This window comes from Pyxicephalus adspersus, chromosome 5 (assembly GCF_032062135.1).
Source record: "Pyxicephalus adspersus chromosome 5, UCB_Pads_2.0, whole genome shotgun sequence".
Classification (NCBI taxonomy): domain Eukaryota; kingdom Metazoa; phylum Chordata; class Amphibia; order Anura; family Pyxicephalidae; genus Pyxicephalus; species Pyxicephalus adspersus.
The window spans coordinates 2,343,653-2,358,479 of record NC_092862.1 but is presented as its reverse complement, the minus strand read 5'-3'; the positions used below and the strand labels follow the sequence as shown (position 1 = coordinate 2,358,479).

General features: G+C 44.6%; 1 protein-coding gene across 1 annotated transcript in view; it reads right to left on the bottom strand.

The window, feature by feature from the left end:
* Window positions 1-2,202: 2,202 nt before the first annotated feature.
* Window positions 2,203-14,827, bottom strand: part of GPAA1 (glycosylphosphatidylinositol anchor attachment 1) — a 15,148-nt gene continuing 2,523 nt past the window's right edge. The window contains exons 2-13 of the mRNA XM_072410562.1: window positions 14,485-14,601; window positions 13,373-13,552; window positions 12,083-12,194; window positions 11,348-11,495; window positions 10,306-10,407; window positions 9,865-10,061; window positions 9,032-9,228; window positions 8,761-8,914; window positions 7,721-7,792; window positions 6,654-6,850; window positions 5,600-5,770; window positions 2,203-3,992 (exon numbers count right to left, since the gene is read on the bottom strand). Of these exons, the coding sequence (XP_072266663.1) occupies window positions 3,749-3,992; window positions 5,600-5,770; window positions 6,654-6,850; window positions 7,721-7,792; window positions 8,761-8,914; window positions 9,032-9,228; window positions 9,865-10,061; window positions 10,306-10,407; window positions 11,348-11,495; window positions 12,083-12,194; window positions 13,373-13,552; window positions 14,485-14,558 (1,848 nt within the window). The 5' untranslated portion in view covers window positions 14,559-14,601 and the 3' untranslated portion in view covers window positions 2,203-3,748. The remainder of the gene's footprint in view (window positions 3,993-5,599; window positions 5,771-6,653; window positions 6,851-7,720; window positions 7,793-8,760; window positions 8,915-9,031; window positions 9,229-9,864; window positions 10,062-10,305; window positions 10,408-11,347; window positions 11,496-12,082; window positions 12,195-13,372; window positions 13,553-14,484; window positions 14,602-14,827) is intronic.

Genomic DNA, 14,827 nt, shown 5'->3' with positions numbered 1-14,827 from the left:
AGGGGGTCACTGGGGGGGGTTTGTCCTTGGGGGAGGGGTCACCAATGGGGGGGTCTGACACTGATCATAGGGGGTCACTGGGGGAGTCTGTCCATGGGGGAGGGGTCTGTCACAAATGGGAGGTGTCACAGAGGGAGCTGTATTAAAGAGGGTCTGTCACTCAGGAGGGGTCACTCAGGGGGTCCATCAGTGAGGGGAAATGGTCCCTGTGGGGGGTCTCTCATTTGAAAGTGTCACGGGGTATGTCATTCATTGGGGGGGTGTCAATAAGAGGGGCTTGACTGAAGAAGGTGTCACTGATGGGCGTGTCACTAACAGGTGATTTAGTGAGGGTGGATGGTTATTTATGGGGGTGTCACCGAGGGGGTCTGAGCTGTAAGTCGGGTGCCGAGTTCCAGCTTTAGGGGGATCCAATACTTAAATTTAGCATTAGGGTCCGAAGTGGTGTAGTGGCCTCATTGCATGTTGATGGGGGGGGGGGCAGAATATATTTCAGCTTCCAGGTCTGAAAATACAGAAGGTGACAACCATGGATTTTCTTCTTTGTGGTCCCCGGGGTCACCACCCCCATGCTGTACAATTTCCCTATTCCCCCCTCTATGGGAATTGTCAGTAGTCATTACAAGGATGCTTCTTCCTGCTCAGACGGAAGGAATGTGTGAGAATCTGAATCTCTCTCCCTGGGGAGGGACGGCCATGACCCTGAGGAGGGGGGATGAGTGATGGGGGGGTCGCATCCTTCTGAATCTTTCATGAAACTTACACAACTCTATATATACCCAATGTGGGGGGGGGGTCCTGTTTTCTATACTGGTGACCTCCATTAGAAGATTTTGTCTCACTTCCTGTTCTGGTGACAACAAAATGTTTCCGATTATCAGCTCCTAATAAGGAAAAAAGTATAGAGACCACAACCTTCTTATCATGAATCTCCCCTGATATCCAGCAGCCAATGGGAAAGCTGCCTGCTGGGCATCCAAATACACACTACATGCTCATTGGACACTGATTGAGCAGCAGCACACTGCTCAGGGTCATCTCTCTGCTTAGTGTTAGTGCAAACCCTCATTCTCTGCTCAATTTTCTGCTAAGGGACTACAACCCCCAGCATGCAGTGATAGCCATAAACCTGCCATGCTGGGATTTGTAGTTCCATAGGTTGTCACACTTTCTCCAGTCTATCCAGTGCAGTAATTTCAGGGTCCTACCCTCGGTGACAGGTCCTCTTTAATAACAATGGTGGTTGGGGGGGGGGAGGGCACGTGCCTATTGTTGGCTCTGGTTACTGGAGTCACAGGAAATATAGATTATCAGCTTCCTGTTTGTATGACGTGAGAGTTATTCTGGGGCCACTGTCCCCTACTGGGAGACGTTTACTACGACCTGGTGAACGCGCCGTGTGCTCATTGTTATTGGGTTGGAACATTTTCCATTATTCCATTTATATGCAACAACACGCAGGGGAGCTGCATGACAAAGGACACGCAGCTGGACCGGGATCAAACAGGGGGATGGGGGAAGCCCCCACACCATGGGGACCCCTCCTCAACCATATTGTTTAAAGTGGACCTGTCACCTCATAACTGTATGATCTGTAAGTGTACATTGTGTCAATGCCCTCTTCTACAGAAGGACGGCACCACCTTTATTCAGGTATCATCCGGGATCACCATCCCGTTTCGGGATGACACAAACAAATATCTGACACAGATCGGCCCCTGTGATTGGCTACAATGTTACAGTCTGATCATTGAAGAGGGGACTGAGGAAATGCTTTCTCCTGCCTGCAGCAGACTGATGACATCATCTCAGCCTAGGCAAAGTCACTGACTGGAGCTCACAGATGGTGTCATTTCTAAAATTCTATTTTAATGGCACCGCCTCCCCTTATGGCACAACCTTCCTGGATGACCAACAATTACCAGTATGATTACTATAGGTGCAACAAACAGCCTTCTGACTCCCAGTAACATAGAGATGAGCTTTCAGGAGACAGGCAGCTCAATGTAATGCAGGCCTTCTGTTTACAGCTCCCTCTAGTGGTGAAGGCCATGCTCATATTTAGTGAAGGTGATTGGTCATATTGGGGCTTCTTTAAAGGATATTTCATCAAATACCTATGTGTAATGTTTAGTGAAATACAGAAATCACACATTTTTCTTCTATACACCATACGGGTTATTGGTAAAAAATGCTAAGCTGTGACATTTTCATTTATTAAAAAAAACATCATTTCCACACACATACAGCTCATGAAAATTCCTTTTATTTAAACATTGCTTTAATATCTTTCAGAATTAATTTAAAGGGTCATTAAATTGAATCCATCACCGTATACAGCAAAATAGACCCGCCCCCGAGGAGCCTGCAGGTCTGAAAACCCCATTTTACCAGCATGGCTATAAGTCAATCTCTAACATGTCAGGGAAAATTGAATCTGCAATGTTCCCACTTCAGCCTAAGCAACAGGAAGGGTGCAAGTTGGGCACTACAACAGACAAGGGGGCACATTTTCTTTAAAATTGACCACTCCCTTGAATCTGAGGGGCGTCTGAAATCTTTAGGGTGAGTTATTTCACACTGAACACTTTTCAGTTCCTTTAATCACAATTCACCTTTATTATTATATTATTTTTGTTGGAAACAAATCCCAAAGGACAAAACAGCACCGGGGTAACAACAATATATTCACCAAAATAGGTTTAAAAGGTGGAAACTGGCCCCGGCTCAATGGGTTTTAAAAAACTAGCACAAGTGTCTCTACACTCCTTTATCCAAAAAGACCCCATGGTGGCCCTGTAGATGTATAGATAGTAGGGTGCTATCCTACTGAATAAATAGCACCCCCTTGTGGCCAGGTATATAGCATTGTTGTGTGCAAAGTATTAGCAGTTTTCGTATACCTGAAGATAATGTGGCCTTTGTGCTCCTATGTGACAGCACCTGGTTCATGATCAGCCAATCACAGAGCATCAATGTTGTCACCTGGAAGTAAAGTGGGTCACAAGCACCCCCATACCTGAAAGTACAGGGAATTGTGTGGTGCCAACATCAAAACGAACCTGCTGCTCCGCCCTACAAGGTGCAAATACCACCTAAAAATAAAGCTGAAATGACCCCACCCCCCTCCCTGTGCCTCTTATTCAACTGGAACTTTCCTAATATTAGAAGCCCCAAGCTACTCTTCTGTGCACCCCCATTTAATTTCAATTTGGTAGCAGGGCTTAACTTCATCGCTCCACCCACTGATTATGAGGGGTGCATTCATTGGCCACTGAGAGATTCTCATTAGCATACCATTCAGGGAATGTCAGGCTGGAGTTTGGATATGAAATGATCTCCGAGGGGCACAGAAGAGAAGCTTCTATACAATGAAGGTATCCAGTTTAAGTGACAGGTCCTCTTTACAACCATCTTCCATTGCTGGATGGGATAGCACACAGCAGCCCCTCCCCCATAATTCCGATCTCTCGTAATACTCAGATTCCAGTGTTTTCATGGCTCATACTTCTTTTCAAAAACAAAAGTCAATATAAAAAGTCAGTAAGTGAAAAACATCATGCATCAAATCTTTATCTCCTGTAGCTTCCGTCCCAATAAATATTTCCGAAAAAACCCGCGCCGGACTTCTGACCCTTTCCCCTGAGACTGGCCACTTCCTGATTGGCTCTTCTTCCGTCCCCGTTACATCATCCTGGGAAGATAAGGAACGTCCAGGCCTTGGTGGAGGTAATGTGAGGACCTGAGTTCACTTCCAGAAGACCACATTCCACAGCTGCAGCCAACAGGGGTAAACGAAGAGGGCGATGAAGGGAAAGAGCAAGGATCCGTAAAGGTAGTGGTCCAACATGCCCCCTGCGATGGCCTGCAGGAAGATCTGCCAGCATTCTAAAAAGGTGACGGGGTATTCGATCAGTTCCCTGTAGAGGAAGATGCTGCCGAGGAGGGTGGTGGCCGGGGTCACCAGGGCAAGAAGAAGGGCATAGAGAAGCCTGGAAAGAGAGATAAGACGTTTAATGAGAGCTAAGAAACACGGCCATGGGTTCTAGAGAGAGCACAGTATGGTACTTCTCCCCTGTACAGATCTTCTCGTGGCTGCTTATTGTCTTCGGGATACAATGACCTAAAGTCTGACCAACCCCTAATATCACCCCAAATTTACACCCATCTTCAACCTGCACCCTCTCCCTTACTACCCTCAGTTCAAAATCCTATCCTAGAAGGAGATCATTGATCTGACAGGCCCTCACACCTATCTAGAACCTTCATCCATCCTCTTCCTTATGAACTTCAGCTCCAAATTCTAACCTAGAAGGTCCTCATCCATCTGCCATAACCTCTTACGCCCCCTCAAACCTTCACTCCACCCTCTTGAATGAAACCTTGCTGCCCTCTGGACACAGTTCCAAATCCTAACCTATCTTTTATCTCCTCTTCAGCCCTACACCTAGAACCCTCTTCCTTAGTGATCTCAGCTCCAAATTCTAACCTAGAAGGCCCTCATCCATCTGCCACAACCACTTACGCCACCTTTAGTCCTCACACCTATCCAGAACCTTCACTCCACCCTCTCAAATGGGCTCCTTGCTACCCTCGGGACACAGTTCCAAATTCTAACCTAGAATGAACATCCTTTTACCCCCTCTATAGTCCTCACACCTACCTAGAACCTTCACTCCACCCTCTTCCTTATGAGGACCTAGAAGGTCCTTATCCATCTGCCACAACATTTTATCTCCTCTTCAACCTTCTCATCTATCTAGAACCTTCACTCCACCTTCTGGAAAGGGCTCCTAACTGCCCTTGGGGCAAAGTTCCGAATCCTAACCCAGAAGGTTCTCATTCATCTCCCACATCCTTTTACCCCCTCTATAGTCCTCACACCTATCTAGAAACTTCCCTCCACATCTCTATGTGGAGATAAAGGGAGAATTAGGGTGGGTTGTGCCCATATTTGATAAGGGCATCTAAACATGCATGACCTCAGGTCAAGAAAGGGTTCTCCATGCACAATGGTTCTGCATGTGGTCATTAGAGGTGACTGGCAAATGTCCAGGTAAATCTTTCCAAGGTAAAAGCTATTGGTCAAAGTCTGTTCTTGATCAGCTTCATCAGAGTGCGGAGGTGACATTGAGGGGATTTAACAAACACCAGATATCTCTAAAAGAGAACCTGTGACATTCTTCTCATTGGCCAGCAGTGTAAGAGGAATTCTTCCCACAAACAACCATGCTAATGTAGTGTAAGCTGTGAAGACCTGAAATTTATTTCAAGGGTTGCCCTGGGTTAAAAAGGTCAATGAACACTGCTATAGTGTCTCAGCTTTTAGAAAACATATTATTTTTTGGCTATGATGTGCTTTCACATGTTCTATATATTGATTTTTTTTTTTTTTTAGCCAGGGGTATCACCCAGCACTTCCCAGTAGCTGCTCAGCTGTTTTTGTGTAGTTAACAGCCCCTAGAGCTTCTACCCACCCAGCTTTAAAATATTTCTTGGCAGAACACTGTGTTCCGGTCACATGACCTAACCTGGAAGATCATTTACTATTAGCTCTGGCTTGTGCCTATATATGAGTACACATGGAGAAGAAACTCACTTAGCACTTCCAGGCTGGACCACAGCAGCCACGGGTACGATGGTGACGGCAAGGATGAAGCCCAGAGAGAAATTGATGACGGCGATACAGCCCAACTGGACGGCCAGATATAAGAGAGAGATGAGCTTGAGGGTCATCCAGCCCTGGTCCGAGCCGGCCCCGGTCAGGGCCCTGTGCAGGAAGAACAGAGAGAATGAATTTCATCCAAAAGGCGTATATGCTGGAAATATAAGCAGTCACAGCATTATGTGATATACATAATGTAACCAATAATCAATATCCTGTATCCTACAAAAGATATTGGAAATATCAAATTCCAAAAACAAGAATCAAAACTCTTTATACCCGTATTAGGCATTTGGTTTGCATTTTCCCAAAAGTCCATGAGCTTAAAAGTTTCTTTTGTTACCAATATAAAAATGTACATAATATCCATATAATAATAAATATTCTACATCTTTGTGGAGCATTTAGTTGGTGAACAGTTCAGTTTTGCTCTACCTGTATCTCTTCCATTGATTGCTATACACATTTACTATATACATTTATATTCAATCTCTATGTACATATTGCAAAGTAAGTCAGGAGCTGTGCACTCCCTGTACCTCCTGAATTGTTTGTATAATGTATTAATTACTCAATAAATGATAACATAAAACCAACTTTTACTTATATCTCATCCCTAAAACCTATTCCCTGTAGTACCTATTTCTACCACTAGATGTCATGAGTCTGGTGGTCAATATCATAAACCTGTCATCCTGGACCCGCCCACAACATAGGAATGGACATTGAATGGAGAAGAACCACAGTGATGAGTTCATCTTAGGGTCTCTGCTACATTTAGAATGCTTCTTGCTTGCAAATAAACAGAGAAGCTAGTGCAGCTTTTTTCTCAACACCTGCAGTACAGAGGCAGCAAAAAATGCTACAGGTCAAATTCTGCTACTTACACTACTAAGAATATGATATATAAATGAAAGAGCTGTTACTTCTGTATATGCTACCAATCCTGCAATCTCTGTGTGTCCTGGCAGCTGCTCTTTTTTCATACCTGTGCGTATTGTGGGGCAGTGCCAGCCCGGCCACGTATATAGCGATGGCGATCAGCACCACGGCCTCGGACTCGGACACGGGGAAATGATCAGTAGCCATCTCCTGGCTTATCACCGGGATGTAGTAGAGGCTGAGTCCGGTGGCGTGGCAGATAACAATGGGAGTGGCCAGAGACAGGATGCTGGGCCTGGGGTCCTGGATGAAAAGAAGACACAAAACAAGGGGAATATTATTATAATAATACTCAGCTAGCACCTCCAGGGACTCACTGCACACGGATTATACTCAGAACCCACCATGACCTATAAGATGGAGATCCTGGGTACCAACACTGAGTGCAGGTGGAGCCCAGGCTACCTGTGAGGAGGTTGGGGTGAATGCTGTGGCAATATTGCTTTGCACAATAGCGAACTTGTAGCGTCCTTTTTACTCACCTAAAGCTGAAGTCACATGACGATCCAACCCAGGAACCAGAACAGGATCCTTGTATTGGCTATCAAGCAATGGGGTCCCATCAGGATTCAATAGAGAAGACTGCGGCAGTGGCTTCAACACCAAACAAATGTTAGGTACATCTGCAGGCTGGATTGGAGGTTGCCCACACCTAATAATGGTGTTGGACCCCGGCAACAGATGCGTAATGGGGGGGCATGTAATGTTTTCCCAGAGATAGGCTTCACACACTGTTGTAAAATAAGGAATTTGCTCCTTATTTATGGATTAGAGAAGAAACTAAGCTGCTTTTTTGGAAGGCTCTGAGGTTCACAACGCTGGCTTATGGTCCCTTTCACCTCGCCCCCCTCCCTCACTAAGACTGTTTACCTTGATATAACCAAGCAGTAAAACTTCATTGGTTCTGTTTATAAATTATTCCCCTGTTAATTCATCTGAAATTTGCTGACCAGTGTTCGCTTGCCTTTACACTTCTTGTTTCGGTGTCTAATAAAACAATAACTTGTTCTGCCACCTAGTGGCCAACTGTCAAAGTGCAAAGCTGTCACAATAGGAAATGCTGTATGTGTAAAGCACAGAAACTGCCATCCCCTGCTGTGATTGGTCCATTACCTGTTCTACGTCCCCAGCTCCGTCCTCAGTCACTACTTCTGTGCGGCTCAGTTTAATCCATAGATCCAGGGACTGAAGGTGCAGTTAAGGAAATTACACTAATTGAAGTACAGAGACTCGGGGGTTTGGAGGGGAGGGAAGAGAAAGTGAAAAATTCTGCAATGCCGAGCCACTCAAATCCACCAATATTTAACATTAAACGAGAAAATGCTGAGTGTTGAGTATCACATTCAAATTTAGATATACTGTAGAACAATATCCTGATCCCACCACTAGAAGGGGTGCTCACTTTTCACAAGGACGGAACGGCATGATAGAACCTATTTTTCCTTATGTGGCCAGGAAAAGAGGTGGGATTTATCCTAATTGCTGCAACTTCTAATGTACATTATGAGAAGCTCACAGTGTGCAGGGTAATCAGAGGAAGCAATTTCAGTCCAGAGAAGAAGCCAGTACAACTATGCCAGACTGAAGGCGAGGCTGGGGGGCAGATTTAATAAATGGGAAGCCGGAGGTCAGATTTAACGAAGGGGAGGCCGGAGGTCAGATTTAATGATTGGGGGACTGGAGGTCAGATTTAATGAAGGGGAGGTCAGATTTAATGAAGGGGAGGCCGGAGGGCAGATTTAGTGAAAGGGAGGCTGGAGGGCAGATTTGATGAAAGGGAAGCTGGGGGCGGATTTGATGAAAGGGAGGCTGGGGGCGGATTTGATGAAAGGGAGGCTGGGGGCGGATTTAATGAAGGGGAGGTCGAAGGTCAGATTTAGTGTCTATTACAGTCTAAGGTCAATTTTGGGGGGTAGCCAATTAACCTAACTGCATGTTTTTGGGATGTGGGAGGAAACCTGAGTACCTGGAAGAAACCCACGCAGACACAGTGTGAACATGCAGATAGTGTCCTGGCCGAGATTCAAACCTGGGACCTAGCGCTGCAATGGCCAGAGCACTAACTTCTGAGCCACCGTGTTGCCCAACTTATTGGCTTTTCTTCTCCAATTTTAATGTAGCTACTGAGGAAAGGAAGTTCAGAAAAAGGATACTCGAAGAATCAGGATGAGGATGATAAAACCAATAGCCGGCATATAAATCCCAATGGACACAAATCGGGAGAGAGATGGCAGCAGATAGAAGAAGTAGGACTGGTGCAGTCGCTCTGACAAGTTGTTCAGTTTACGGAACATTCCTTCAATGGTCCTACAGAGAGAAGTCACAAAATCATTACATAGAGGAGATTACAGCGCCTCCTCCTGGACACAGAACTACAAGCACAGCACATCAAACTGCAGCAGTAGGACTGCTCTGAGTACTTACTGTCCAATGGTGACCATATCGTATTTGTATTGGCGGAAGCTATTGATGCCACGCAGGGTGATGGCTTCGATGTGGTATCGGAGGAAGAGGCCATGGTCACCCTGTGGCCGGGCTGAGCCTTGCTTTAGTACCATCAGCATCATCGTCTGCAGGTTATGGATGTAACCGGGGAAAGTGTCAAAGTCATTCCGCTGCAGCTGTACGACAGAAATACAAAGAGGGTCGTTATATAAAATCATTATCATAATGACATTGCTGGTTTGTATAATGGCTGGAGTGGACTAAACAGATATTTTATAAATGTTCAGGTTTTGTGGATCACTAAATTAGTAGGATGGATAGGAGAGGCATGGCTGGATGAGGCCATGGTGAGGTAAGAGATCAGGAGTCACAGGGACGGAATTTAAAATGAGGATTGGAGGTGGTGGTGATGATATAAGATGAGAGTGGGGGTCATATGAACATTTATAAAAGAGTTAGGATTGGAGGAGTCACTGATGATGTAGAAGATCAGAGATCACATGGTCAGAAATGGGATTTAGGATAAGAGGAGGCGGTGATGATGTAACAGATGAGGTCACAAGGACAGATTGTAAGAGTTAGGATTGGATGAGCCATTGATGATGTAGGAGATCAGGGATCACATGGACAGAAACAAGAATTCAGATAGCAGGAAGAGGGGGATGATGTAAGAGATCATGGAACACATAAACAGAAATGGGATTTACGATGGGAGGAGGCAGTGATGAAGCTATCAATGTTAAAAAAAAAGAAAACAGATGATTGGAGGTGTTAGTACAGATTTATAAGGTGGGAGGTCACAGGGGACTCACTTTGCCCTGGATGGTGCACAGCAATTGGTTCTTCTGGCAGAAGGCGAGGAACAGGTTGACCATGTCCAGATTGGGCAGTTGTCCATTGAGTCCCTCCACCACGACGTCAAAGCTGGTGATGACATCGCTGCTGATCTCCAGCGATAAGGCAGCCTGAATGGCACCTGCCCTTCCCATCATCACTGACGACTTTATTTCTATAAGGAGCAGGGACATCAACATGAATTCATCAAACATGTCATGTAACAAAATGCACAGACTGCAGAGGGCAGCAGAGAACCACTGACCCATTCTACGCATTTAATGCAACTTGTCTGCTCAACCCCTCCACTGTCATTGACCATACAGGCAGCTTCTAGTTCACATCAATGCCAGAGAACTCCATCCAGTTATTTTTTTCACCTCATTGGCCGGCATGAGAAATGGATTCTGCCCCCCTACCTGTGACATTGACATCGTGGTAACCCTCTAGCCAGGCCTCCATCCCGATCAGGTCATGTTCATTCACCAGGAAGATGATGTCCTTCGCCCAGTATATCTGCCCTGTGGGACACAGCAAGGAAATTCATACAACATGAAGCTACAAAGCCAAGCAAAACGCTGAATGCACAGGTGAAGTATTGAGGTTCTTATTATTAGATTAACTCTCAATCCTGAAATATTTGGAGCTGAAGGTGATACCAGGCAGTAAGGGCCCCTAACTATAACCCAAGAATCATCAATGCAACCCTAAAACTTTGTTTGTAATCCCAACACTAACCCTACCTAACATAATCTGTATAAATATTCCTCACTGCAATCCTAACATAGACCATTCCTGTAACCCTAATACTAACTTTGCTTGTACCCTATGTACCCTAGTAACCTAATATTAACCCTATCCATAGCCCTAACACCAACCCTCCATGTAGTTGTAACACTAATCTTCCCTGAAACACTTACCATCTCTGTAACCTTAAAACTTACCCTCACTACATATATATCTTTCCTTGCAACGTTAACTCTAACCCTGGTTACCCAGGCATTGTGGATCATTGCATGAGTAGGATTGATAGGAGAGAAATGACTGGATGAGACCACGGTGATGTAAGAGATCAGAAAACACATGGACAGAAGTTAGAATTATGATTGGAGGAGGTGGTGATGATGTAAGATGAGATCAGGGGTCACATGGACATATACAAAAGTGTTAGGATTGGAAAAGCCTTCATAATGTAGGAGATCAGAGATCACATGGGCAGAAATGGGAGTTAGGATTGGAGGAGGCGGTGATGATGTAACAAACGAGGTCACAAGGGCAGATTGTAGGAGTTAGGATTGGAGGAGTCATTGAGGATGTAGGAGATCAGAGATCACATGGACAGAATTGGAAGTTAGGGCTGGAGGAGGTGGTTATAATATAAGAGATAAGGGGTCACAAAGATACTAATCCTCTCTATAACAATAAAACACCCTCTACTGGTTGCCCAGAGTATAGAATTACCTCTGAAGTAAGATGCCAAGGATAGGAGAAGCCCCACAGCTTGGTTGTTGTTCTGCCCCTCACTGCAGGGTACGCTCAGGACCAAGGACTCAGTGCTGGCAGCACGCGGGGCCCGCAGGATGCCATACACATTGGTACCTTTTACCATCTGTAGAGGAGAGAGAAGCAGAGATCAGCACCAGGAAAGTTCAAATATGTGAATGGATCTTGTGTGAGTGCAATGATATAGGCATCTGGGAATAGCCACCCATCTATGGCCAGAACATTAGTTCCAGACTCGGCAAAGGGGGGAATTCGTCTATGAACAGGTAGGTGTATGGTATGATTCTACTAATCCATAGCAAATTGGACATTGCTGGGGACACCACTTGCTTTGTATCTGCTGGAGTTTAATGACAAATATTTATTACTAATAATATAAATCTTTTCCTATTGGAACTCTTGCACATTTCATTATGATTTTGTGGTTCTGTATTTAGGTAATCATCCTGATCATGACCAGATCACCACCAGATCACCTGTTTCTGTCTATCAGATCACCACAAGCCATGAAAATTGTATGTAACGTAGTCCACAATCTCATTACAGCCCTACCGTTAACACGGCCAGCACAATCTCCAGCAGCAGAATGAAGCCACTGATTTGTGGAACCGAAATTGTTGGTGATATTATAATCACAATATGCACTATCAAAGGCTAAATGAACAGAGAAGAAAGTGATTCAGTGAGTCTTACAAATCTCTCGGTGGCCTCGTCAGGGAAGGGAAGATTCCGGACGAAGCTCTGTGTGTACACTTCCAGGCCGATTCCTCGCATTGTCCTCTCCAGCCAGGCCACGGGAGACCCCCTGAGACACAGAAACAAGACAATGGCTGCCAGGCAATGGTGTTCACATGTCAAAACTTTCCTAAAGTGGACCTGTCATCAGACAGCATACACCATTCCTATTCCCAGAAAAGGTTAAGTACATATGAGACCCGACTTTAATGTGAAAGTGTTTTATTTTTATTATATGTATGTATTATATGTATGTGTACATTTTTTTACAGGTTATCCCATCATGAAAGGATAGTTACCACAGCTGAAAACTGATATGAGCACAGCCAAGGAACTCCTGACAGCGTTGGATCCTCAGGCATCAGAGGGCAAGTGTCCCCATTCACCTCTAGGGCTGATTGGCTGAGAAAACGCTTGAGCTGTCATAGACTTTACCTTTTCTCAGCCAATCATGAGAGAAATCGTTTGGGGACAATGGTCCTGGAGTGCCTTGTGAACCTTAGGCGCATGTTCTGCACTCCAGGAGCAGTGTCCGCATACAACCTCTCCAATCAAGGGCAGAAGCTAGGCAGCCCCAGCAGAGCTTTGGCACATATTCTGCACCCACATGAGTGCAGAACATGTGCCAAAGCTACGTTAGGGACTCTAAGAGCAGTGTCCCCATATGACCTCTTTCCTGATTGGCTGAGAAAAGGTAAACCCTGATGACGGCTCAAACATCATCAGAGCTTACCTTTTCTTTGCCAATCAGCACTTGAGTTGAATGAGGATACTCATCTGGGGAAATTAGGAGTCTCTCAGCTGTGCTCATGTCAGATTTCAGCTGTGGGAATCATCCGTCCAATGATGGGATAACCTGTAAAAAAAAGGTAAGTATGTACACTTACTGACAAATCACATACATATAATAAAAATAGACTAAAGTCTGGTCTTATTCCTATAGGTATATTTAACCCTTTCCAGTAATAAGTAATGGGTATTATACCCCTGTACTTACCCCCCAGGGCTACACACAATCTGGGGATCCCCTAATATTGGGGCTTCTAGATCCCTTACAGAGATCACAGTAATGCCATCCTGCTTGTTCCTGCCTGCAGCAGACTGATGACATCTGCCTAGGCAAAGTCTCTGCCTGGAGCTCAATGATGGCAATATTTATTATAAAAGCTTTTTAGGTAAATGATCCTCTTGCTGTATATTGTGACATTTCAGAATTTATTTCTATAAAAGAAACTTTTCATAACTCACCCTGCTGACTTCTTATGCGCAGCAAACTCCCGGGCGTAGGAGAGCGCTCTGTCCCCGTTTATGAACTTCTCATCCACCATGGTGGATCCCATGGAGTTCTCTGATATGTAGGTGCGCAGGGTGAAAGGCTGGAAGGCCAAGCCCAGGAACCAGCAGACACCAATCAGGTAGCTGATGACACTGAAAAGAAAGATGGAGAGATTAAAGATGAACTCTGCAGTAATTACAGACAAGCAAGAGATAAATCGGGAACGAATAGGGAAGGGTTAAATCCTCCCCCCTTCAGACTTATCAATCCTTCCAATGATCATAAAGTGAAGAGGAGGCAGATCAGACATTATTTTAAATATTCCTTAGAAAGGGGGGGGGGCGAACACCAAATTATTCTAGCTGTCTTGATTAAGCGGTGCCTAGCTTTAAAAACCTGAAGAGGTCAATGGCAACAGCATTAGTTTTCTTTTTATCTTCAATTTTGCCAGTAACACACTTCCTGTCAGCATTGATACTCTAGGATAGGACAGCATAACCCCTCCCCATTTCTTCTTCTCTACACCAAAAGGGAGGTATTCTTTACTTTTATTCTGTAGCAGAGAACCATAGAAATAATAAAAAGTGTAACAAAAGACGCAGAAAGGAACGAGATGTTATCAGCTCACAAGATATCTGGAAAGATCAACAAGTATTTTTTGAACGTATTGAATGCCTAAGAGGAAAACACAGTTAATGGTCAGTTTAGAGAAGTTTATTGCTGGAGTTAATAAACCTTAAATACTGAATATTAGTCTGGCCTTTGCAACACTGGGTCCCAGGTTCGAATGTCAGCCAGGACACTATCTGCATGAAGTTTGTGTGGTTTTCCTCCAGGTACTCTGGTTTCCACTCACATTGCAAAAACATGCAGTTAGGTTAATTGGCTTTCCTCTAAATTGACTTTAGACTGTATTAAAGATATAGCTAGCTATTGGGGGACATTAGATTGTGAGCTCCTTTGAAGGACAGCTAGTGACATGACTATGGACTTTGTAGAGCACTGTGTAATATGTTGGCGCTATATAAATACTGTGTAATAATATTCATAGTAAGGCGTTGGGCTAAACATTACCACTACTCACCAGAGGGGGGCGTTCAGCCTCGTGATGATGCGGGAGAGGGCCTGCCTACGGTTTGGGTCAGATAGAAGCCCCATGGTGCGTCCGGTCCCTGCTCCAACCCTCACAGTGATGGGGACACTGAAAGAAAAGGTGAAAAGATGAAAGAAATTAAATTATTCATTGCAGAGATGCAAAAAACGTTTTGTTTTCTTTTTAACCTATAATTGCGTTGTCTGTGCTGCTGTGTGCACACAATGATAACTTCAGATGGTGTATTATGTTGATTTAGATCATTTATTCTTCTATAGAAAATGTTTTAATTTGTGGTTATCCAATGCATATCTAGAAGCAGAATATTGCGGTG